This window comes from Geotrypetes seraphini, chromosome 14 (genome assembly GCF_902459505.1).
Source record: "Geotrypetes seraphini chromosome 14, aGeoSer1.1, whole genome shotgun sequence".
Taxonomy (NCBI): domain Eukaryota; kingdom Metazoa; phylum Chordata; class Amphibia; order Gymnophiona; family Dermophiidae; genus Geotrypetes; species Geotrypetes seraphini.
In genome coordinates this window covers 66304559-66331652 of record NC_047097.1, presented here as the reverse complement: position 1 = coordinate 66331652, position 27094 = coordinate 66304559, and the positions used below count along the sequence as shown (strand labels likewise).

General features: G+C 42.0%; 1 protein-coding gene across 7 annotated transcripts in view; it reads left to right on the top strand.

Moving 5' to 3' along the window:
• Nucleotides 1–26886, top strand: part of AKAP13 (A-kinase anchoring protein 13) — a 281375-nt gene extending 254489 nt beyond the window's left edge. For all 7 annotated transcript variants that reach the window (XM_033919577.1, XM_033919575.1, XM_033919574.1 and 4 more), the window contains 11 exons: nt 5964–6040; nt 6758–6939; nt 7032–7114; nt 8735–8923; nt 10576–10737; nt 11590–11660; nt 12606–12647; nt 14981–15031; nt 17481–17930; nt 20921–21236; nt 25205–26886. In XM_033919577.1, coding sequence (XP_033775468.1) covers nt 5964–6040; nt 6758–6939; nt 7032–7114; nt 8735–8923; nt 10576–10737; nt 11590–11660; nt 12606–12647; nt 14981–15031; nt 17481–17930; nt 20921–21236; nt 25205–25254 — 1673 coding nt within the window. In that variant the 3' untranslated portion in view covers nt 25255–26886. The remainder of the gene's footprint in view (nt 1–5963; nt 6041–6757; nt 6940–7031; nt 7115–8734; nt 8924–10575; nt 10738–11589; nt 11661–12605; nt 12648–14980; nt 15032–17480; nt 17931–20920; nt 21237–25204) is intronic.
• Nucleotides 26887–27094: the final 208 nt, after the last annotated feature.

The following is a 27094-nucleotide window of genomic DNA, read 5'->3' as shown; positions in this document are numbered from 1 at the left end:
GCGGAGGCACTGCTTATGTTCTTATTACATTTCATAGCCTGTATGCTGCTCAACAATGCAACGAGTGTCTTAACTTGAAATTATATTTTTGAACTTTGGGAATTGAGTACGGAAAAGGCACTCTCTGGTTGTAGTATGCAACTGCTATACACTTTTTTAAAAATTTATTTATAAGTTTCCACATTTCAATTCAAGATTAAACTTGTACAGAAAGCGATCTAAAGCAAAGAAAAAAAATTATAAGAGTAAATAAAAAGTAAGTATTGCTTAATTGACTCAAGTCCTCAATGAGATCCAAGATGTAATATAAACGGAATAATAAGGAAAAATTTTACATAAGAAGCGTGATACACAATTAACTGAATTACAGGCGTCTAAAACATTCTGTAGCCCTCATTTCTTTTCCTTCTCCAGGCGGGATAAAGAGAGAAAAGCCATCAGATGGAATGACTCAAAGAAAACATATTTCTGAGAGTTATACTGAATTATGCACTTGCATGGGTGGCGAAGATAAAAAGTCGCCCCAAGGGCTAGAACTCCAGGTTTTAATAAGAGAAATTATTTTCTACGCTTTTGTGTGTCTCTTGCCAAATCAGGAAACATTTGTATCTTGAAATCCAAAAACTTTTTTTTCTTTATTTTTGAAGAAAAGTCTCAAAAGCCAATTTTTGTCCAAAGTACACTTTTTTCATGGCCATGTTTTCCATAGGCCCTGCAAGATTTTCCCCAGCACAGGTTCTCCTTGAGGTTGCTAATGTCTCCCTTTTAACCAAAATACACGTTCAGAAATAGTCCCAGCTCAGATTCATCATTAGTAATAAACCTTTGAATGAGTCTTGGCAGCACACAGATCGCAACTGAATAAAGTCAGTACAGTCCTTTGGTGCCAGTCCTACGAAAGAATTTTCTGTTGCGAAATGCACTAAGATTTATTTATATCACGTCATACCTTTCAGTTCAAGACGGTGTATAATAAGAGCAGCTGATAACAGCGAGTTAACATCGGTTGGAATTGGGAAGGGGTAGATGGACAGTTCATAGACAAAACCACCGAAGACAAAGGCGCGCGCCAACAACTGAGCGCAAGACGGAAGCGCGCAACGAAGAAAAAGAGTATTTTTAGGGGCTACGACGGGGGGTTTTGTTGGGGAACCCCCCCACTTTACTTAATACAGATCGTGGCGGTGTTGTGGGGGGTTTGGAGGGTTGTAACCGCCCTCATTATACTGGAAACTTAACGGTTTCCCTGTTTTTTAGGAAAAAAGTGAAGTTTTCAGTAAAATGTGGGGGGTTACAACCCCCCAAACCCCCACAAGGCGGCGCGATCTGTATAAAGTAAAGTGGGGGGATTCCCCCCCCACCCCCTGTCGGAGCCCTTTAAAACAGTCATTTTCTTCAGGGAGCACCTCCACGTTGCGCTCAGTTGTCTGCACGTGCCTTTGTCCCGGCGCGCTTTTGACCTGACACCAGATGGACGGTTATGTGGTAGGACAGCAAAATGGGTGGGAGGGGGAACGTGTAAGAAGAGGCAGGTGTTTAACCATTTTGGAGGTTCAGACAAATTTGTCGAATAAGTGTGTTTTTAGTGATTTAGTGAACGTGTGGTATGTTAGTGAGTTCAGGATTAGGTTGCTCAGGGCGTTGTTCCATATCCCTGCTTGGAAGGCGAGTGTCCTGTTGAGGAATCTTTTGAATCGGCATCCTTGGGGGGGGGGAGGGGGGAGAGGAATGCAAACAGGAGTGTTCTGTCTGGGAAGCGGAGTTTGTCCTGTAGGATGAAGTTTCTCAGGAGTTAGGTGGGAGCGGTGCCGAAGAGCGTCTTGGAGCAGAGGCAGCTGAATTTGAATCCAGCACTAGTGTGTAACGCTTTTCACCCATGCCATGCCCTTGTGTTTTCTTTCTGGTGTGGTTAAATGCGGCAGATGTTATAGTTTTATTGCTTGAGAGAAAAAAAATTAAAAAATAATTACTCATCGCCCTTTCCAGAAAAAAAATGCTATCCAAGGGTTTCTAACTCCCACACTCTTTGCAAGAGCTGCAAGCTGATGTCGCCAAATATGATCAGGCTGAAGACAGAATTTGCTTGCTTCGGGATCAGCACTTTAGAAACATAGAAACATAGAAAAAAGCAGCAGAAAAGGGCTATAGCCCACCAAGTCTGCCCATTCCAAGTATCCCCTCCCCTGAATTTACTCCCTTAAAGATCCCACGTGAGCATCCCATTTTCTCTTAAAATCCGTCACGCTGCTGGCCTTTATCACCTGGAGTGGGAGTCTGTTCCAATGATCCACTACTCTTTCGGTGAAGAAGTACTTCCTGGAGTCGCTATGACACTTCCCTCCTCTGATTTTCAGCGGATGCCCTCTGGTGGTCGAGGGTCCCATGAGCCAGAAGATATCATCTTCTGACTCGATGCATCCCATGATGTACTTATATGTTTCAATCATCTCTCCCCGTTCTCTTCTTTCCTCAAGTGCGTACAGCCACAATTTTTCTGCAAAATTTGGCAGAAGTTAAGATATGTTAGGTGCTGAAGGGTGCTTTTTGCTCAGAATGCTGCTGGTTCCTATTTATCAGAGACAACAGTGAGGCAGAAAGAGTCAAAAGGGTTCACAAAGGGGGGCGCTCAGGAACCAAAACTGTGCACGCCACGCAAAACGCGTGAAAAGTAACAAGATGATATCGCATGTTAAGGGTGCACTCAGGGTGAGCAAGCAGTAACGGGAGACAAGCTCCAATACTTTGTAACTCAGGTAGAGGTAATATACCCCCACCCGCACACCCTTAAAATTTGATGATATCTTGTTACTTTTCACGCGTTTTGAGTGGAGCGCCCCCTTTGTGAACCCTTTTGACTCTTTCTGCCTCACTGTTGTATCTGGTTTAGGTTTTGGCAGAAATTTTTGGAGTGTGTTTTGTTGTTTCCTATTTATCAGAGACAAGAGAATAGCTAATAATTTTACTTTTTGGAATTGCACATCCTTTTTATTCCAGCTCAGTCACAACCAGCCCTCACTGGTGTTCTGACACTGTACCTTCATTTGCAACTCCCTAGCTGGTTTCCCTATTTGAATCCTTTATTAAATTCAGATTATATTCCTCTTCTCTTTAGATTTTCCAGTCCTCAAATTTCTTTTCTTCACACCTTCCCTATGTACTAACCCAACCTGCTTATTTTATTTTATTTTTTTTTTTAAATTGTATTTTTTCTTTCTTCCCCCTTTCCTATTGTTTCATGTGGATTGTTTACCCCAGTTTGTTTTTCTTTTTTTTTTTTTTTTTTAATTTTAAAGTAGTTAATTTTAATTACAATGTATTTGTGATTTTAGAAATCCAATTTTATTTCTTTGTAAAACGCTTTGTATCCTGAAAAGCGTTTAATCAAATAATATAATAAACTTGAAACTTGAATCGCACTTCTTTGACACGCAGCTCCTGATTGGTAAGGCCCAACTTTAGTACAGAAAGAGGCGGTCGGAGCATACAGCGAGTGACTTCCTTCACTTGCCAGCGCGCCGGCTGCCCTCTCCTGCCCGGTCATTCGTGGTCGGAAAATACCATTCGCGGGGGGGGAGCACTGTACTTTCGTAAGAGTTCCCTATGTGAAATGAAACACATTTAAGGCATCAAAAGTGGAGAGTGTGGTATAGCGGCTACAGCCATAAATAACCTCAGCAAACCAGAGGTTGTGGGTTCAAACGCTTTGCTGCTCTTTGTGACCCTGGGTAAGTCGCTTACTCCTCCACTGCCCCAGGAACATTCGATAGATTGTGAGCCCAACGGGACAGACAGGGAAAATGTTTTAAGTACCTGTATGTAAACCGCTTTGAGTGTGGTTATAAACTACAAAATAACATAGTAACATAGTAGATGACGGCAGATAAAGACCCAAATGGTCCATCCAGTCTGCCCAACCTGATTCAATTTAAATTTTTTCTTCTTAGCTATTTCTGGGCAAGAATCCAAAGCTTTACCCGGTACTGTGCTTGGGTTCCTACTGCCGAAATCTCCATTAAAACCTACTCCAGTCCATCTACACCCTCCCAGCCATTGAAGCCCTCCGCAGCCCATCCCCCACCAAACGGCCATACACAGACACAGACTGGCCTTAGTTCAATATTTAATATTATTTTCTGATTCTAGATCCTCTGTGTTCATCCCACACTTCTTTGAACTCCGTCACCGTTTTCCTCTCCACCACCTCTCTCGGGAGCGCTTTCCAGGCATCCACCACCCTCTCCATAAAGTAAATTTCCTAACATTGCCTTTGAATCTACCACCCCTCAACCTCAAATGATGTCCTCTGGTTTTACCATTTTCCTTTCTCTGGAAAAGATTATGTTCTGCGTTAATACCCTTCAAGTATTTGAACGTCTGAATCGTAAGCCCAAGCCCTTTCCCTTTATAAAACAGACTCAAACAAAGAAACCCATGTAACACCAGATACTTGCATGTAAACTTATACTTCTTCCAAAATATGGCTTTAAATGTTCGCGTGTACTCTCTGGTATATTAGTCTACCTTCACCCAAACTGTGACCCCTGGAATGCCTAGGCACAGATCATGTAAAAGCAGGCGCTATTTTGACATGTGTAATACCCTTGCACAATTTTTATAATAGCCATTGTCTGTGTATTAAATATGCATTAAATACTTCATAAAATTACCCCCAAAATGTCTGTTGCAATGGGCTGGTTTTGACTGAGCTGGAAATCCCCAAAAAAAAACAAACGCATCAAAAAAAAAAAACCCCAACAATGCATGCAACACACTCAAACTTTTGGAGGGGGAGTAAAAGGAGAGAGAGAGTGGAAAGGGACAGATTCTTCAGACTAGCGGGGACAACAAAAACAAGAGGTCATCCAGAAAAACTGAGAGGGGACAGATTCAAAACGAATGCAAGGAAGTTTTTCTTCACCCAGAGGATGGTGGACACCTGGAAAACGCTTCCAAAGGAGGTAATAGGACAGAGTACAATACTGGTTTTCAAAAAGGGACTGAAGGGGATTGCAGGGTATAGATAGAAGGTTACTCTACAGGACAAAAGTGAAAAGCGTATGTGAGTTTTAGGGTAGGAGCACTATCAGGTCCTGGACCTGAGGGGCCGCCCCGTGAGCGGACTGCCGGGCGCGATGGACCTCCGGTCTGACCCGACAGAGGCAATTCTTATGTTCTTATGTTATGTGCACAGAAAGGATGTTTGACAAAAACGTTTTAGGAGAAATACGCCTCTTTCCTGTTTTCTTTATAAATCCCCCTTTTAAAAAGGTACAAAATACTGCAGAATTCACTATTTTTTCTGCCTGCAGTGTGAAAATGCTCCCTTTTATAGAGCTGTTGTACAATTCAGCAGATTCTGCAATTGTCACAAAATAAGTTTAGCTCTTCATGGTGACACGTGGCAACATGTACCTGCAGGACTAATGTGCGCCTCTGCTGGTTTCAGGCCTTCAGGTTTACGCTCTGAGGGTGTGTGGGGAAGGGGGAGGGAAACCCTAATATACTGGCACTCCCGTTAGGGGGGAGGGATGTTGGGAGGAGAACCCCTCGCTACACTGAAAACTCCCATTCTCCTTCAGGAGTTTTCAGCGTAGTGGGGGGAGGGTTCGCCCCCAACAGGAGCGCTAGTACTTCTAAGTGTACTGGGGGGATTCCCCCCCCCCCCAACACCCCACCTCAGAGCGCAAACCTGAAGGCCTGAAACCGGCAGAAGCGGCGGCGTCCATTAGTCCTGCATGCAAATGTCACCGCAGGGTTTTTAGTATGCCCAGTGTCCGGCACGCTTTAGTTATGGTACCGCTCTGGACACACTGCATGACTGAGCATGAAGCACTTTTTTATTTTTTTTTTGCTTCAAAGGATTCGATGTTAATGCACCATTACAGAATGCATGCAGCAAATATGAGAAAGATGCAGTGCCTTATTTCCAAGTTACATTTTAAGACTCCTTTTCCTTTCTGCAGAGGTACAAGCGGTGCTCCTCTCTGACGTTTTAGTATTCCTGCAAGAAAAGGACCAGAAGTATGTGTTTTCTTCATTGGTAAGGAGATGGTTTTGTTTTAAACGTTGTTGAATTTCTTTTAATAGCGTTCGTTCGGCATGCTCCTCCGTAATGAAATGGTTATTTTAGTGATTTTTCCATGGTGTGTTCAAGTCAAAAATTATACATGCACATAGGAAGACTTGATACAGTTTGTAAATATATATTTGTGTGGGTGATGGCTCCGTCTGTTATGGGTCCACAATGGTGGAACTCTCTACCACAACATATCACAAATGAAAGAGATCTTCTTTCTTTTAAAAAAATTTTGAAAACTCACCTTTTTAAAGATGTTTTTAATACTTAATATTAAAAATTTTTTTAGTTTTTTAATCTTTTACTTACCCCCGTTCCCTTATGTTTTTTCCCGTAGTTGTTTTTCTATATATAACAGATGTAATCTTTCCCCCTCTTTTCCTCCCATTTCAAGTTTGTCTTGTCTTAAATTTGTCGTTACTGAGTTTTAGTTTGTATCTTTATATTTTATTCTTTTTTATTTATGTACATCGCTTTGTAAACAGATTCAGCGATAAATCAAATATTAATAAACCTTGAACCTTGACGACACGTAGCTATATTACCTGTGTCGAATCCATTGAACTGCTCTTATCGAAACCTAATTTACACATAAGCAGTTTCACTCTCCAACGAACATTTAATCTGTTCAGCAATCGTTCATGTGTAATCTGGTTGTTTTTGTGTCCTGCCCTGTTAAAGGACCAGAAATCAACTGTGATCTCCTTAAAAAGGCTGATAGTGAGAGATGTCGCTCATGAAGAGAGAGGTTTATTCCTGATCAGCATGGGAGGGAAGGATCCAGAGATGGTGGAGGTCTACGCTAGTTCCAAAGAAGAGAGGAACAGCTGGATCCAAATCATCCAGGACACAATGAATACCATGTAAGTGGGGCTATTTCTGCAGTGCCGACTCACGAGTTCAGATGCCTCTTTCTATGTAGATGGCTGCTAATGGGAAGGTGGTTTCTTTTTAGGGATAAGGACGAAGATGAAGGAATCCCCAGCGAGTCAGAAGAAGAAAAGAAAGTTTTGGACACCAAAGCCAGAGAATTGAAGGGTAAATGTACTTAAAGGGATAATAGTAAAACCTAAGAGAACGTATCTGTTGTGAGAGCACTCAAAACATTGTGCCTGTAATTTTCAATTAAGTGCATTTGAAAGGCTGTCCTTGTGAGCTCACGGGAACACTGTCAAAGCCCAGAATGTAAGTTATGTCATTTACAGCTGGTTCTGTCCTTGTGGGGCCAATAGCTAATACTACATTTAAATAATAAGTCAGAAGAAATAGTATAAACCATTTGCAAACTGATACTAGTGACTAGAATTCATTTCAAAGGTTATACTTTCTATAGATACAAAAGTTAATTATTCTTGGTAGGGATGAGAAGGTTCAGACTAGGTATGCTTAGTTAGGAGGAATTTGCTGGTAATAGGAAGATTATATAGTCGGTCTACATATCGGGGGGGAGGGGTGTGGGATGTGATGTGTCAGTTTTCTGATGGGGCTATCCTTGATGGGGGACTGGGGAGATCAATGGGGATGTTATGAGGTGTATTGAGAAGGAGTCAGCCTACATGGGTTCCCCCCCCCCACTCCTTTTCCGATGCCAGCCAGCCAGATACTCACCCAACAGCTGGTAGCGAGAGAACCAATTGTCATCCTACCATTTGTCGTATTCTACCGATTGTCTTCCTACCAGTTTTGTTCTACCAATTGTCGTAGACCTGAAGGATAGGGATCCCTTCTGATTTACAGCTTGGCCCTTTAGAAGGCTGTGCCTAAACCACAAATGCTAAATCTCTCTGGGTTTGTGAGTCAATGTGTGACAAGCTTTTAAATTTGGTGTATGGAACAAGATCTCCCCAAACCATCTACATGTATTGCAGTAGAGGTCTTGACCGGGACCTAGCCTTTCTTTCTCTGAGGTAGGATTTATAGTCTCCCTCTGGACGTGGGCTGTTTTTTGGTAGACAATTAAGCAAATTCAACCCTGGTAGTGTTCCCTTGGGACTTTGTTTTGATCTGATAATTATTTTTGAGTCACCGTTTGAGCTTTTGAAGAATTATTTTGATGGATTTGTCATTGAAAACAGTTTTTTCCGTGGTCATTCAGCCAAAAGCATAGCTGAGTTGCAGGCTCTCTTGCAGAAATCTTTTTTTTTTTTACTCACTCTGCTTCTGTTAGAAGGGCACTTCCTATCTTTCAAAAGTAATTTCCCCTCCCTTCATATAAATCATGTGATCATGCTGGATGTATGCAGAGCCCTCTTGTGTTACTTGGAGGTCATGAATTTGTTTTCTAAAAATCAGATGGGCTATTTATATTGTTTCATGAACTGTGCAAAGGTAAAGTGGCCCCAACCTACTTTGTCATTGGGTTAAGGCGACCATAAGAGCAGCTTAGAGATTCCAGTGTATCTCGCAACTAACACAACTAAAGTTCAGGTGACTTCTTGGGTGGAAGTTCAAATGGTCAGCTCTGAGGAAATCTGCAGAGCAACCACTCGGTATTCACTACATTCCTTTGTGGAACATTACAAAATTGTTGTTTAGTACTATTAACTAGTTCTATTAGTTAGCTTAGTACTATTAACTAGTACTATTAGATTTGCTGAGTTGAAAGCATGCTGTACCCTGACTAACTCCTCTCCTATTTCCCTATCCTTTCTCTTGCAGAGCAACTTCAGCAGAAGGACCAGCAGATCCTGGTATTATTAGAAGAGAAAGAGAAGATTTTCCGAGACCTCACGGACTGTAATGGACTGGATGACGGCTGCCCAGTTCCTGCTGCAAGAGTCTTATTCAGAGCAAACACGGAAGAGGCGCCCAAAGGGGAACCAACCATGAAGAAAGCAATCAAAGAAGGTAAGCAAGCCCAGGCAGATTTCTGTTGATCACCTTTGCAAAGCACACACTTTATTTTTTGCATCATAACTTAATGTTTATCATTTTGTCTGTTAAAAGCCAAAAATTAACTAAAGTCTACAGCATTGCAGTAGGAACGGAATTGAATAAACAAAGATTGGTGTTGCTATTTGCTGTAATATTCTTTGTTTCTAAGAAATAGATGTCTGGACAATATAATTAAACCAGCTAAATTTTATGATACCACACCGTCAAAAGCGCGCAGGACATTGGCGCGCCAACAATCCCACCCCGACATTTGCGCACAGGCCTTCCCGCTTGCATTCTGAGAGGGATGTGTGTTTGGGGGAAGCCCCCACTACACTTACAACTCCTCACGCTCCCGTTGGGGGGGGGGATCCCCCCAGTACACTGAAAACTCCTGTTCTTCTTCACTCTTCGGGAGTTTTCAGTTTAGTGGGGGGTTTCTTCCCCTGCAGGAGCGCGAGGAGTTGTTAGTGTGGTGGTGGTGGGGGGGGTTTTCCCCCTCACACACACCCTCAGAGTGCAAAGGGGAAGGCCTGAAAGCAGCGGAAGCGGCGTCGCACATTATGTCCTGCGCGCAAATGTTGGGGTGGGATTGTTGGGCGCGCCAATGTCCTGCGCGCTTTTGATGGGTCACCTAAGAATTAGTCTCATATCTTTTCAAATCTCAGTTTATTTTCTGCTCATTACTTTCTCATCTGAAGAAACAAAGGACGATAGCCTTATTAATCCACCTGAAATAACAAAAATAGAGGTCAGCAACTATGTTGTAGAGCGATACGTTTTTTTATTGGACTAGCTTAATACATGTATAAAGAAATACAGTGGTATCTCGATTTACGAGCACCCCTCGGCGATCCGGCGCCCCTCCTGACGCGATCTGGCGCCCCCCTCCCCAACGTGATTGGGCACCCCTCCGCCGCTTCTTACCATTATCTGGGCACCGGCGCCGGCGCCCAGATGACGGTAAGAAGTGGCGGGGGGTGCCCAATCGCCAGGGCGGGCGCCAGATCGCGTCAGGAGGGGTGCCAGATAGCGGCGGGGGGGTGCCCAATCGCGGGGGGGGGGGAGGGTGCCCAAGAGCGGGGGGGGGGGGGAGGGTGCCGGATCACAGGGTGGGCCTTCGGGGGAGCAATGCCGGTTCTCTTGGGGGGGGGGGGTAACGCATCAAAGCGAGTTTCCATTATTTCCTATGGGGAAACTCACTTTGATAAACGAGCATTTTGGATTACGAGTAGGCTCCTGGAACGGATTATGCTCATAATCCAAGATACCACTGTAAAGGCAAATCAGCATATCTGGGTTTCTCTTTATACTAAGTTTAGGGAATTCTTGCTTTGAAAAATGTATGATTCATGGTAGGTCCCTCAGTGAAATGCTGAATCGACCATGTGTGTGATTTTATTTTCTACCCTTGAACCTCCTCTGCCTCCACCTCCATCTCCATGAAGGTTACACTGATCTCACATAAATGTCTTGCAGTCCAAGGTCTTGAGCATAAGCACTATTCTAAGGCTGAATTTTCCAGTACCAGAGGGGGGGGGGGTCATCCTTGTTCCACACCTTAAATTTCCTGATTAGAAGCTTGCAACCAGTTATATAAAATTATTTGTTTTTCATTCTGTCAGTGGAGATGCTCCAGATCATGGTGAATAAAAGCATAGCAGGCACTCTTGGGCAGCAAGCGAGCAGTCCGCCGGAGCTGGAAGGAGGGGTTGGTCCAGTCTTTCTCCCCAGGAGAGCTGAAACCTTTGGAGGATTTGACAGTCATCAAATGAACGCATCAAGAAGTAAGATTGTATAAAAATAAATAAATAAAAATTCTTTCATCCATGGGGTGGGGTTTTTTTGTTTTGTTTTGTTTTAGGCAATAATGTCCGGCAAAAGTTAATTTAAATAAATATTTATATGAAGCAGATAAGTAAAGTTAAACTAAACTGTTTATTTTTTAAATTCGTTTTTTGTCCCGTTCTCCCCAAAGTGCTCAGAATGGGTTACAGGATAACAGTCATAAAATACAGTCAAAGTTACACTTTATAATATTTACAATACGATGCATTCATCCTAACTAACAAATACAGAAAATCTCGTTCCAGTAGGCAATATATTAGTGTATGACTTGTGAGTAACACATCAAGAACGTTGTTGCAGCAACTTTTGAGTTAGTTCATGTCATTTTTAGTTATGGGGGAAGGGCTGTTTTTTGATTCTTGTTTTTTCCCCTTAGTTTCTAACTATGCTCAATTCTGTTTACCCTCTGTAGTGGTCTGTGTCCTTAAAATGGTCATACCAGTAATTTAAAGATTAATACTATGTAGTGGTCAATCATAATTGGTACAAAGCTTGAGATGTTAAGTTGAAGAAGCATTCTGAAACTCATGGGAGTACTGGTGGCATTTCACACTGACACCCCTCCCCCTCCCCCACACACACACCCTGAGAATTGTGATAGACTACTTAGGAAATAATTTTGATCTATAATTGATGTAATATTATACCACGTCTCAGCTTGTTGGCATATCTTTTCTTCCAAAATGATATCCTTTTAACAGTGGGAGATGTAGAATAACGTCTTCTTGCTTTTGCAAACAGCGTTCTTAAAATAGATTGAAAAACTAAATATGCCCTGCGACTTATTTCAGATGGAGAGAAAGATGAAGGAGAAGATGGTCAAGATCTTCGCAGAACAGAATCGGACAGTGTTTTGAAAAAGGTATGCATTAGAGAACAACACGGTAGTGGTTACTGCGATAATTCTGCATTTACCACAGCAATTACTGCAGTAACAGGGAACAGAGCACAGCCCTCCCAAATCTACCTTCTAACTTTCCTGGTAGTCTAGTGGCCTTGTCGGGGGACAGAAAAGAATCGAGCTCTTTCCTTCCCTTGCTGCCACTATTGCTGCCACTGCCACTCCGAAGAATTTTAAGATGGGCTGCCTACGTGCAGCAGCCTCGCGAGACTTCATGAAGGATGCTGCATGAAATAAGGGAAGGGAAGGAGACAAAGATGCTGCGGGAGAGGGAAGGAAAGGAAAGAAAAAGGAAGAGAGAGATGCCAGAGCATGGAGGGAGGGATGGAGACAGAGGAGAGAGAAAAATGGTGAGGGGTGAAGCTGAAATGAATTGTGTATAAAGGGGAGAAGGGGCCTAGGAAGCGGCATAGGTAGACAATTTAGGGAAGGGGCAATGAAAGAAGGAAGGGAGAAAGGTAGAAAGAAGGCAGACAGTGGATGGAAAGAGCAGAGAGAGAGGGCAGGCAATGGATGGAAGGGAGAGAGAGGGCAGACACTGGATGGATCCTTCAAATCCTCCCCCATGCAAGGAAGGGACCCCCCCCCACCCTTGGCCCTGTTTGACACACACCCCCTCAGTCCTGATACAGCCCTAGGTCTATTTGGATCACTGGTGGTCCGGTAGAAGGTCATGGGGCAGGAGTGAAGCTCTCTTGCTTCTGGCTGTTGCAGCTGTTGCAACCTCTCACGTCAGCCTTTTATTACTATAATGAAGGGGCTGCCATGCAATCCTCTGGTCTATGAATGTATTTATTTCATTGCAGTTTAACTGGTAATTAAGAATAGGTGAGACATAAGTATGGGGTTTTTTTTTAGCTTTTACATTTTTTTATTGTATTTATGATACTTTCTTTTGTTTTCTAGAGTGGAAATGCGAACCTGATCTTGCTCAAGAGACATAATGAGGTAAGGAAAAATAATGCAGGACAAAGGTAATGTTTAGACATTTTGGGGATTGCTCTTAGATAAATGGTTTTAGCTTGGTATTTTTGCTTCATGCTAATAAAGTATTGAAACAACAAATGGAGCTACCAGTTCAGTGACAAGGTACATAGTCTCTACACTTTTATCTGTAGGTTTTGATTCTTGGCTTAATATGAATGCTGAAGCTATCCAGATAGGTCTTGGAGCAAAATTAAAGAGTGCTGTCATGACAGCACCTATTTGTCAAACCAAAAATCAAAACAGAAAGCCTCTTTCATGGAACCTGTGTACGGTAGGCAGCCACAAAAGGCTGCACTAATATCCGCCTTCAGTGGGAAGCAATATTTCATTTCTTTTAGAAACATGATGGCAGATGAAGACCAAACGGCTAATCCAGTTTGCCCGTCCACAGCATCCATCTATCTATGCAATCCAAGATAGATCGCAAATTAGTATTCATAACATAAAAACAAGGACAGCATTCATGAGATAGCTTGCCTGAAGAAGTATGATTTTAGTGTCTTATGAAATTTAAAATAATTCTGCTCACATCTTTGGTCTTGACAATTAGAAAAAATTCCAAATATGTATTGAACTGAAACAGGTAGAATTTATAATAATTCTTGCTGAATTAAAGCAGGATTGTAAAAAAATAATAATAATAATCTGGACAACAAATTAGTACCAATAATAAAAAAAAAAGCATTTGTTTCTCCAAGGACAAGCAGACATAATATCCTCACTTGTGGGTGACATCATCCACAGAACATAATACAGACACTACCAAATGCACTGTCGCTTTAAATCTTTAGGCAGTGCCTATACTGCGAGCGTGCCAGTGCCTTTCTGCCTGACGTCAGCTCGCAGGACCATCGGTTCTTTTCCACAGAGCTGAGAAGCTATAGCTTCACTTTTCAGCATGTCAAACGTTTACCATTTGTGTGCCTTCCTGTACTTCTTTTTAATTTATTTTCCTCATAATTTGTTCTTTTTATCCCGTTCCGGTATTTTACCTGAGTTTGATTCATTTTTATCAACTTTTGTTTTATTTGGCCTTCAAGCCACCCTGAGACCTTTTTTTTAATGCGGGGACATCAACTGTTTTGGTGGTTTTTTTGGTTTTTTTTAATAACTTGTAGCTTTTATTTTTTGCCAAGTCACATTATACAGAGCAGAACATCCATAAACACAATAAGAATAAGAACAATAAAACTGAGAGGCATCATATACAGAATAACCATCATTATACAAAAAAATTGAGCATCAACTGTTTTTGGCATCCTAGTTACTCGAGCTCCCCGGGCCATTGAGCCCTTTGACTTAGCATTGGCCATTTCCACCTCAGTGTCGAAGAAGATACTAACCGGCTTTAAGAAATGTTCTTGATGTAATTAGACCATTTCAGGCTATGATCTTGTTTCTCCCTCCTTTTATCGCAAATTGCATTGGCTACCCCTCAGAGACCCGCATCATCTTCAAGTTTGGTTGTATATATTTTAGAATCATAACAGTTCAGACACCCTCATTTCTTTTACATATATTTACAGTCCCTAATCCAAAATACTCTCACAAAGTCCGTGCTTTTTTCACTTACCCGTAAAAGAAATTTAACCTCAACATTCCTTCCCTAAAAAATATTGGCACACGCCGTACCTCAATTTTTTCAGTTACAGCCCCTACAATCTGGAACACTCTTCCACTATATTTAAAAATGGAAAAAAACTTAAAAAAATTTAAAAGCAATTTAAAATGTTTCCTTTTTAACGAAGCTTTTAACTGAAAAAAAAAATTAAAAAAAAAGAGGCTCATTTTAGAGATTAAATAATTAATATTTGTTTTTAATTCATACCCATCTCCCTAATTCCTTTTGTGTTTACCTTAAATGTTTCTTATCTTTACTTTATCAATTGTATTTCTTACCCCCTTTACCAATCGTGTCTATTGCATGCCTGTCTATAATTACCTAATACGTTCTGCCGTCAGTCATGTCGATTATAGAAAGTTTGTATTAAATGTTTTATTTACTTTTTTACTGTAAAGTTATTTTTATTCTGTACAACGCTTTGAAGAAACGAAAAAGCGTTTAATCAAAAATTGAATAAACTATAAACTATAAACTTGTAAGTTAAAAAAAAATATCACAAACGTACTCTGTCATATCAGGCTGCTCTTTGGTATAAAGATTTTAAGCAACTATTCTTATTATCTATGTCGTACCTGCGTTGGGTAAAACGGTGTATCAAGAAATGACAATAAACAATAATAATGAATCTGTAGTGACAATCTATTTTTTCTTTTTTTTTTTTTCTTTCCAGCAAGTTCTTCACAGTGTTGCTCAGCTCCACGAGCTACTCAGCACATTGCAGGTACATATGTCTATGGCACTGCGGACAAACAAATAAGAGATGATCCCTGCTTGACAGAGCTTCCAAGAAAGACAAACTAAACGAATAAGGATTAGAGAGTTACGTTTATTATAGGAACGATTAAAACAACATGGGTATTGAATGAGTGATTAAGAGGTTAAGAGTTAAAAACGAAGTTGCTTACCTGTAACAGGGGTTCTCCGTGGCTAGTAGGGGATATGCAGCCACACTTGATGGTGTCACACATGCTCAGACAGAGAACTTCACCATCGAGTGTGGCTGCAAATCCGTTGCTTGTCTCTAGAGAAAACAGCCTCAGAAAGGTGGAACACAATTCAAAAAAGTAGTCTCTGGTCATGTTTACATAATGGTAATGCTTTGTGAGACAAATAATTTAAGTGGCACAAAGGAGGCTTGTCATCTAAAGCAGTGGTTCCCAACCCTGTCCTGGAGGACCACCAGGCCAGCCGGGTTTTTGGGGTAGCCCTAATGAATATGCATGAGAGAGATTTGCATATAATTGAGGTGACAGGCATGCAAATCTGCCCCATGCATTTTCATTAGGGCGATCCCAAAAAACCTCCAGGACAGGGTTGGGAACCACCGATCTAAAGGATACTAAGAAATACAATTTGTAAGCCAGTGGTCTCATGAGGCAAGAGATTTTGGAGAAATATGCTCTACCTGATCCACACGTCGTTTCCTCGTATTGCTGTTTTAAGATGTCTTAGTATGGTTTGACTTTTAGAAAAAGGTTGAAAGTTTATTTGCTTCAGAAGTCATCTGAACAGGATTCATGGTTGTTGTAAGGTGTTTATGAGATGTAAACCATAATGTATTAATTTATTATAATTGGTATATAAAAACTAGAGAATGACACGGTGACAAAATTCATCACCGTTCGAAACCATCTTCATGTCATTCTTTAAGGAGAGAGGGAAGAATCAGAGTACGAATGGCCACAACCACTGACCCACAAGCTTTGCTTTGAAGAATGCTGGTGTAGAAGGACCGAGGTTGAAACAGACACTACAGAATGACAGTCTCTGGTATCCAGAGCAGATATTGTGATGTCATAATGCCTCATTCCACCAGTTCCTAAGAGCCAATCACATCAGTGAAGTCACAATGGCTTCATTATCCTTGGCTCACATAAGAATCAGAGTATGAATGGCCACATCCACTGACCCGCAAGCTTTGCTCTGAAGAATGCTGGTGTAGAAGGACCGAGGTTGAAACAGACACTACAGAATGACAGTCTCTGGTATCCAGAGCAGATATTGTGATGTCATAATGCCTCATTCCACCAATGCCTAAGAGCCAATCACATCAGTGATGTCACAATGGCTTCATTATCCTTGGCTCCCATAAGAAACAGAGTATGATTGGCCACAACCACTGACCCAAAAGCTTTGCTTTGAAGAATGCTGGTGTAGAAGGACTGAGGTTGAAACAGACACTACAGAATGACAGTCTCTGGTATCCAGAGCAGATCTTGTGATGTCATAATGCCTCATTCCACCAGTGCCTAAGAGCCAATCACATCAGTGATGTCACAATGGCTTCATTATCCTTGGCTCCCATAAGAATCAGAGTATGATTGGCCACAACCACTGACCCAAAAGCTTTGCTTTGAAGAATGCAGGTGTAGAAGGACTGAGGTTGAAACAGACAGTACAGAATGACAGTCTCTGGTATCCAGAGCAGATCTTGTGATGTCATAATGCCTCATTCCACCAGTGCCTAAGAGCCAATCACATCAGTGATGTCACAATGGCTTCATTATCCTTGGCTCCCATAAGAATCAGAGTATGACTGGCCACAACCACTGACCCTCAAGCTTTGCTTTGAAGAATGCTGGTGTAGAAGGACTGAGGTTGAAATAGACACTAGAAAATGACATGGGATTATTTCCCGCGGTTATCCGCGGGGACGGGAACGGTGATGAATTTTGTCACCGTGTCATTCTCTAATAAAAACAGAGACAAAACAGCAACATTAATTATTACTGGATAACAGTAAAGTCCTCTACCACTGCTAACGTAAGAACAGCAAAATCTTAGGGCTCCTTTTACGAAGGTGCGCTAGGGCCTTAACGCGTGGAATAGCCCGCGTGCTAGCCGCTACTGCCTCCTTTGGAGAGGCGGTAGATTTTCGGCTAGCGTGTGCTAAAAACGCTAAGCGCACCTTCGTAAAAGGAATTTGCATTTTAGTTCTTTATCCTGAAGAGCACTGAGAAACCGCCTGGGGAAATTTGTAACATTTTGTTAAATGTACTCTAAATTTTAGTTTACATCTGTTTCAGTAGTGAAATGCAGATAAGAGTGTTCCGCCCCACAAATAACGCTGGTCCTTCAGCGCTAGAAACGCATAATCTGTCGGATTGTGCTTTTGTTTTATCGCACTGTGCATCCAAATTGACGTAGACTTTTGTCTTTCCCTTTATCAGGCTGTAGTGTTGTTACAGGACACCTACATAGAAGACCAAAAACTGCTGTTGAGTGAGAGGGCCTTAACGAGGACCTTATCAAGACCAAACTCTTTAATTGAGCAAGAAAAACAGCGTAGTTTAGAAAAACAGCGCCAGGAGCTGGCAAACCTCCAGAAGCAGCAAGCGCAGCACCTGGAGGCAAAACGCAAACGGGAAAAGGAGTGGGACGTGAGGGAAAAGGAGCTGACGGAGAAGGAGGCGCGGCTCGCACAGAGGGAAGAGCTGGCATCGAAGGCTAAGCAAGATCTGGAAAAGGAAAGGGATGAGCTTCAGGTCAGGAAAGAGGAGTATCAGCGTGACCTGGAACGTCTCAGAACAGCCCAAAAGCAGCTGGAAAGAGAGCAGGAACAACTGAAGAGGGACACGGAGAGAGCGGCCCAAAGGCCTACAGAAGTGGATATTAAACAGGTAATATGCACAGTCCCTCCTTCCTCCTCGATAAATAAAGATCCATTTAGCTTAGGATTTGCTTTTTTTTTAAACTTTATTTAGTTTTTAATGCCAACAAAAAGTGCAATACAATTGATATACAAATAATGATAATCAACCAGGCACTTATAGTATCTATACAAAAGATAAAAATTCCCTCCCCCATCCATCATTACCATCACAAATAATACCAAAACTTTTCCATTCAAGGACACATTTAATATTTAATATTTCAGCCTCCATCTCCCAGAAAGATACCGCTCAGGCTCACCCCACCAAACGCTTCTTTTGAAGTGAGACTCACCCAAGTGTATTGCCCTATTTTAATAAATATATATATATATATAATTTTTTTAAAAAAAATTATCTCTATGTATTTTTTTACCACCTATTGTTTCTCCCCTCCTGTCTTTTTTTTTGGTCTTGTGACACCCTCAGTGCTGCAAATTTTATTAGTTGTATGTGGAACTTATTTACTTTTTTATGTCATTTCAAACCGTCTAGATAAAATTATTGATAGGCAGTATATCGAAAGAACAAGAAACTTGAAGCGTGTTCCTTAGACAGTATTAAAAAGGTTTAACACACTTTAAAATAATTTGTTAAAACAAATGTTACATTATTTGGGATCTTATATCACGCCAAATTCTTCCGGAGTGGAGTTTGAGGCAGGATTCATCAAAGTTTTGTTAGATAAGATTATACTATATTAAACCTGGTGAAAGTGGGTAATAAATAATAAATAATTTATATCAATGCTCCACTATCTGAATGGAAAGCACTATCTCAGCGGAAGAAAAAGCCTCAGGTTATTGTTTAGGCAGAGCATAAATGCTCAAACCTCCGCCACCCACATCATCGGCAAAAAAACTTCTGAGGAGAATGTGCAAATACGCTGGTGAGAACGAGCAAGCAACTCGAAACGTATTGGAGAGTGAAAGTCGACATGCCCTTGAAGAAACGGTCTTTACCGTGAAACGTCAAGCTGTTATTTAAACATCACTTGTTTCCTTACAATATAGAGGCAACGGCTATCTCAGTCCTGCACTAATAAATGAATGTGGTATTTGCACATTCTCCTCAGAAGTTTTTTGCCGATGATGTGGATGGCGGAGGTTTGAGCACTTATGCTCTGCCTAAACAATAACCTGAGGCTTTTTCTTCCGTTGAGACACTGCTCTCAATTCACATAGTGGAGCATTGATATAAATTATTTATTATTGTTAGATAAGATTAAACCTACAATGTAAAGTTAAAAATCAGGTTAAACTTCATCTATTTAGGAAATCCCTGGAAACTCTTCTTTTTCAGCAGGCCTTAGACGAGCACATAATTAATCTAAATTAGTATTATGAGTGCCAATAAACTTGGACTCCTTTTCTGTCCTGTTGTTCCTTGCTTTATAACAATAATGTGAACCGAGTCGAGGCCCGGTGTCTGGGGATGATTCGGTATATAAATGTAAGGATTGAATTGGATTCTAACATAGCAGCTGTACATGTGTGAAATGAGCTGAACAAAATATCTGAAAATCCTGGCTAAAAGCCCAAACAGAAAATTTTGCCCACAGAATATTCAATGAACAGTTGCATTCCAAACAGTTTATTCCTTTCCTTTGTTTTTAACATATTGGAGGGGGGGGGGGAACCTTTCCATTATCTAATATAATAAAACTGTAAGCCGCGCATGCGCACTTCCTATGCGTGCGCCGGTTTTCCGTGAGCTGTAGCCACCCATAGGAAGTGCGCATGCGCGGCTTACGGCCTGGCCTCATGCGAGGCAAGACAAGTGCGCATGCGGGCCCTTCCCTGCTCTCCACCTGCGGAGCGGCAGCTGCCGGCCGCTAGCACCCCCCTGCCCTCTCCGTCGCCTCCCGGCTCCAGCGGCGTAGGCAGCACTATAAACACGCTGCTTCGCACCCTTCTCTACCGCGTCTCTGATGACATCATCGGAGACAGACGCAGCAGAGGAAATCAGCAGTAGAAGGCCGCGAAGCAGCGTGTTTAAAGTGCTGCCTACGCGGCTGGAGCCCCGAGGTTTGTCGGCGGTGGGAGAGTCAGGAGCAGGCCGGATCGACAACGGCAGTAAAAGGGGAGGGGCCGAATGGAGCAGGGAAGAGAAGGTAAGAGAAGGGAAAGGGGGGGGTGGGGGAAAATGCTGCTACTGCTTCTGCACAGGAAAGGGGGGGGGAATAGGAGGAAAATGCTGTTGCTGCTGCATAGGGAAGTGGGATGGAAATGCTGCTGCACAGGGAACTGGGGAAAAATGACAGAAAGAAAGACACAGGGGCAGGGAGAGGGACAGAAAGACAGACAGAGAAAGGGGGCCAGAGAGAGAGTCAGCGGGAGAGGGAAAGGGGGCTGCTTTGGAGGGAGGGGTGTGCTGGGGACAGACAGCTTTGCTCTGGGGGGGGGGGAAGACAGAAGAGGGCCATGGAGAGACATTTGGGGGGGGAGGTGTGTGCTGAAGACAGACATATATTCTAGCACCCGTTAATGTAGCGGGCTTAAAGACTAGTTTGTAAATATCCACGTTCCAAAACAACGACGGTTCCAACCTTTTTAGGACAAAAGGTGTGCTGTACTGTACTTGTTTCTATTTTAACTTTGCTAAACATGTGACACAGTTCTGCTTTGCATGCATCGTGTTCCTGGTCTGCTGCTTTTACTTTGCCATTTCCCTCAATCGAGCCGTGCATTGCTAGCCAATTTGCTGCCTGGGCTTCCTAAAAGATGGGCTGAGATTTAGAGAATTTGCAGCGGCCTGTGTTCTTTGATAGACACTGTTCTATAAATTCCATCAAAGACCACATCCGGAGGCAATCTTGTAGCTTTAATGACATCAGAAGAGCCATCTTCTGAGTCCTTCAATACCCTTAAAAGGCATATAATAGAACGTTCAATAGGCATTTTCATGAATGTATCTTCATGTCCTGTGTTGTTGAAATGCTGCTTTTCTGCCGGTTGCAGGCTTCATATCAGCACGACAAAACTGGAAGGACCTCATCTATCCCTGTGGACTACACAAAACGGCACAGTTCTTTTTCTCCAAATCCAGACCATTTGGATGCTGAACTGTCCGTGTCCCCCAAAAGGGACAGCCTCCTAAGGACAGACTGTAAACAAAAAGGGAAGGGTCCGTTCCACTTGCTTTCCAGCACAAACCAGAGCAATAAGTCAGCCGAGGCACCGAATCAGATCCCCAGTCGCTTGTTCGGTTTGTCCAAACCAAAGGAGAAAAAGGAAAAAAAGAAGAAGAACAAGGGAAGCCACCCCCAGCCTTCTGGTACGGTTTTTAAAATTAGGATTGGATCGGCGTGCAGATCACTATTTAACCAATTAAAGCAAAAGCTTCTGCTAAGCAAATGAGGCAATCGGGGAATTTTATTTACACAGATATTCAGCTGTATCTCTCAGTTAATTATAACAGGAAGGGTTTTCTGGCTAAATTTAACCAGATGCTGCTGGATATCATCTTAGCCAGTAAAGTGCAAAAGTCTGCCGCAGACCTGTCTCCAACCTAACCCAGGGGTAGGCAATTCCTATCCTCGAGAGCCAGAGCCAGGTCAGATTTTCAGGATATCCACAATGAATATGTACGAGATGGATTTGCATGCACTGCCTCCTTGAGATGCAAATCTATCTCATGCATATTCATTGTGGATATCCTGAAAACCTGACCTGGCTCTTGAGGACCGGAATTGCCTACCCCTGACCTAATTGTTTGCCATTTTAAGTAAAATCATCCCGTGCATGATTTTATTTACATAGGTTGACCCTCCTGGCTGTAGTACCACCAGGGGCCAGATCTACTGTTTTGAACCTGGGCCAGCAGTGGGGCAGGAGCGCTTGGAGACTCTACTGCCTTCCTCCCCCCCCCCACAATGAACTCACCAGGAAACTCTCCAGTAAAGGGGAGGGGGAATTAGGGGATGGGAGGGTATGGAGATGTAGATTGGGAATCAAGATGTTTCTCAGTGGTAGGGGTAGAATGCGATCTCTGGATGCTGACTAGGCAATCAATTTTTTTCTTCGTTCTTTTTACACTACTGGCTATGCTCAAATGAATGCTGAGGGTGTGGCTGTGAGGCGATAAGGCCCAACTTCTGTAACCAGCATCTAATGTTAGACACCTATTATGGAGGCGGCCATCTTGATAGGTGCCTATCTAAATTGAATAATAAGCTCAATTAAGCTTTTTAATCAGCAATAATTGAAACTTAGGCACCTATAAAGAAAGAGTGATTCTGTAACAAGGCGCCTCTAAAAATTTACGCGGCCTTCAAAAAAAATAGGCGCTATGTATGTTGGGCGTGGCTTCGTCACAGAATCACTGCTCTTAAGCGTGCTTCAGCGCTCGCATGGCCGCCTACCTTTTAGTTGTGCCTAGAGCTGGCCTATTTATTGGGCGCCTACAAAATAGGGGCCGCTCAGCGTGATTCACTAAACAGCACCCAGTTGTACTTGAATCGCGCTGAACGGTGCCTAACTTTCGGGCGCTTCTTATAGAATTTGCCCCTAAGTGTGCCCATGCTATTTGCTGCGATGATAGTGCGCGGGGACTTATCATGAGCTAATTGCAAGCCCTGCTCACCCCCATAACTTGCCCATTCTTCCATCCCTTTCTCAGCCCCTGCCACTGCAAGCAGTTACTTTGCAAATCAGAGAACGTTAAATGTCACAGTCGTGCAGTAAAGGGGTCGTTCTATAAGAAGCCGTTTAGATTTAGGCAGCATGAACACACAAATTGCCCGCATTCTAGTCATTTACATACACACACATTTTCCAGTTAACCCTTTCAGGACCATAAGGATCGTAGGCCAATTTTTGTGGTTTTGACGACATTTTTATGGTAAAAAGGGCTTGCAGATGCCAAAAAATTGATTTTTTTTGTGAAATATCATTATTTTTATTTAAAAAAATCACACTTCTGGCTTATGGACAGTGTGGCAAGTGAATCTTCTCATCAATCTGGCAACGACGCTAATGAATGAATGTCGGAACCAGTTTGTTTACATAAAGGCAGTATCATATGGAATCCGTACATATCAAATTTAGAACTGTAGACTATCCCAATCAAAATTTATAGGATTTTAAAGTTATGGGACAAATATGTCCCTTGGTCCTGAAAGGGTTAAACAGGAAAACCTGGGATTATTGTACCATCTTGGGGAACATCTGTCCTCAAAGTGTGGCCCAACGCTCCCTAGCATAATCTCATAGGGCCTGCTGTGCTTCAGCTGCCTCCCCGTTCATGATACTTAACCCCCCCTCTAATCTCCAGCCCCCTCATAAGCCTACTGGGCTGATGGTCTAATGCAGTGGGACCACCAGGCCAGTCGGGTTTTCAGGATAGCTCTAATGAATATGCATGAGAGAGATCTGCATATAATGGAGGTGCCAGGCATGCAAATCATGCTCCATTCATATTCATTAGGGCTATCCTGAAAACCCGACTGGCCTGGTGGTCCTCCAGGACAGGGTTAGGAACCACTGGGTCTAATGGATCTGTGGGCAGAAGTGATCCTTACTTGCTTCTTTCTTTCCTCTCGAGATAGCATCCCGAGCTGTAGTCACAGAAGATTACCACTAGGGAGTCATGTTTCCACACAAACTTTCTCCTTTAGTATAGAATTGTCAAGATCTGTTGGGTTTTTTGTTATTGTTTTGTTTTTTTTCTCCAGGTTCTTTTATTGTGTTTTAATCATATTTCCTCTCCCTTCCCCTGGCTTCACCAAAATCTTAATGGAGACAAAAGTCACAGCAGAGACCCCAGCTGCTACATCCGCCCTTAATCCTTAAACTGAATTACTTCATAGCTGCAAGTGAGAGTATGAATCATTAATCGTAATTGGGACACATTTTATCATTTGTAACTATAGACGTTGTAGAGTGTTTTGTTGCATGTAAGATTTAGTTAATACTACACAGGAGGAAAATAACTTCAAAAATCAAAAAGCGTGAAAAAATTCAAGAAAATAAACAGAAAACACGCTAGTATAATTGCTGTAACTTCTTAAAAGTCCTCTTGGAACTCCATATTCCTTATACTTTAATCAGTGGATAGATTGTGCTCGGAGACATGGAGGAAAAAGGGGTCAGAAAGTCCCCAAAAAATCTCACCACCCAATCATAGCATAACTTCCACCTTAACACTCTTTTATATGTGCATGACTTGAAAGATTGTATTATTGACAAATCACTTATCTTTTGTGTATAGTTCTTTGGCCTTGACGTGCCACGCTTCAAAATTTCTTCAGGAAGCCAAATGGTAACAGCGAAAAACTCTTAAGTCTTCCAGAATGGGTGTCAGGCTCTGGTCTAGCTTGCAATTCAGCTTTCAGTGAACCTCCGATATCTGCTGAAAGTTCACTGAAAGCTGAATTGCAAACTAGACCAGAGGCTGAGACCCATTCTGGAAGACTTAAGAGTTTTTCGCTGTTACCATTTGGCTTCCTGAAGAAATTTTGAAGCGTGGCACGTCAAGGCCAAAGAACTATACACAAAAGATAAGTGATTTGTCAATAATACAATCTTTCAAGTCATGCACATATAAAAGTGTATTAAGGTGGAAGTTATGCTATGATTGGGTGGTGAGGTTTTTTGGGGACTTTCTGTCCCCTTTTTCCTCCATGTCTCTGAGCACGATGGTGACGGGACTAAACCGCGAGAGACAGTGGCGCGCAGACAACTGAGCGCAAAGTTGACGGCGCGCCGAAGAAAAGCACTATTTTAAAGGGCTCCGACGGGGGTGTGTGTGGGGGGGAACCCCCCCCACTTTACTTAACAGACATTGCGCTGCCATTGTGGGGGGTTTGGGGGGTTGTAATCCCCCACATTATACTTAAAACTGAATTTTTTCCCTAAAAAACAGGCAAAAGGTTCGGTTTCAAGTATAATGAGGGGGGTTATAACCCCCCAAACCCTCCACAACGCCAGCGCGATGTCTGTTAAGTAAAATAGGGGGGTTCCCCACCAACACCCCCCCATCGGAACCCTTTAAAATAGTGCTTTTCTTCGGCGCGCCGTCAACCTTGCGCTCAATTGTCTGCGCGCCGTTGTCTCGCGCGATTTTGTCTATGAACCGAGCACGATCTATCCACTGATTAAAGTATAAGGAATATGGAGTTCCAAGAGGACTTTTAAGAAGTTACATCAATTGCACTAGCGTGTTTTTTGTTTATTTTCTTGTAAGGTTTAGTTGGCATTGACTTTCGGTGGCAGTTCATGGGTATGTTTTGTTTTATTCTCCAGATGCTCACTCGTCGGAAGCGGCACCAGATGGGGAGGAGATCTTCTGCTAATCTCATGTCTGTCACCTGCCTAGAAGGAAACCTTCTCTCCGCTTGCCTCTCTGCAGGATGGATTTCAGCAGATCCTCTAAAGGGCCAGATGTGGCTAAAGCTTTCCAACTATCCTTTTTGCTCTTGCCTGTTAAATTGGAGAACCTGCTGAGTGTGGAATCCCAGAATGGTTTTGCCATACTACTGGGGATTTTTCATGCAATTTGTGCATTAATCGGAGGCAAAGATAACTTGGTATGCATGCTTTACGAGTCCTACATGTGCCTTGTCTGCGTTCTCTTTTGGAGATTTGACTGAAAATGGCAACTGCTGACTGTAATTTTTAGCTAATTGCTAATTGCCATCTTGGTTTCAAATTATAGGAAAGCGTGGATCTTGTTGTAAAAAAAAAAAAAATGGGAGAGGAGGAGAGAACAACACTGTTTAAAAACAAATGTACAGGAATTTGCTATTGTGAATCTTTCCAGAAATATGCTTTCAGAGGTTGATCCACATTTGTACGGTTTGCCGTTGCACCAAAAACCCAACAGTAGTTGTAAATGCAGTTTCAAATGTAAAATGATATGGTTAGGTTAGGTAATGCAAATGCCATCTACCAAGTGCCTACTGAAAACCTTCCAGAAAAGTGCATTATGTAACCAAGAACTGTCTCCCACCTCCTTTTGTTTAAAATGTATTTTTATTTAGGAGAGGAGGGAGCATAAAGAACCAGCTCTGTAAAGTGGATTATTTTTGTGTGCTCAATTTGAAAAGAAATATTTTGCTACGTACTGCCCAGAATTGGAGACATAATTGTGGGAAGGCTCACCTGATCCTGAGGAAGAGAACAATGTATAAGTATTTGCCATGCTTATGTGTATAAATTAAGTAATTGTAATATTATGGCAGTATTTAAATAATTGAATAACCTACATGCTGTGGGAACATATGTTACACTGTCCAATGAAATTGGTTTGGGTTGTTTTTTTTTATGGTTTACATAATAATGTTGCTGTATCGTACAGTGACTTTGGGTTACTAAGCTGCTTTGAGAATTTAGCACAAGAGGGGAAAGGCATTAACCCAAAAATTTGACAGTTCATGCTGTTAATATTTAGAGCTGAAGCAGTTATGCATAATTTCCAGTGTTTACCCATGGGCATTATTATATATATATATATTTTTTCTTTTTATCATGTCCATTGCAAATTTTATTTTGTTCATAATTGTTTTGTAACTAGTCCAACATAGTTAATGTTTTAAAAACATAAACCTTTAGCAAAAAAAAAAAAAAAAAAAATAGAAGCAAATGATGCAGAATAATAATAAGCTCATACAGTGGCCACAGCATACCTGTCTAATCTGAGTGTTCAGTGTGTGCTCTTAGAGAATAATCTGGATATTGTATAGCCTTCTGACTGCCTGCAGATTCTTGCAAGCAGTTTCCACTCTGAAAGGAGTGGCTCTCAATATTTGGGGTTTTTTTTAATTTTATTTTATTTTAGTATATGCTATGACTTGCAAGCTGGACTTGCACAAAAATCCTTATGTATCCTTCTAAATATAAGAAAATTTTAATTAAAAAAAAAAATAATTGTTTACAAGTCCTAAAAAGTAAATCATCCCTGAAGTAAGGGGAAAATACAGCTCAAGCTCCCTTCTGGCCCTATCTTTTCATGAATCTTTAAAGGAGTGATTTACATAATCCAGTTCCACGACATCGTCCCCAAACAAGATAAATCTTTCTTTGCACCTCGCTGCAGCACTTGACATAGAAACAGGCCAGTGCAAATGCTTTTTCCTTGGAGGCTGAGGATGGGGGACGGTTCCAACTGCTAAAGGCGATGTAGGCCCTTGAAAT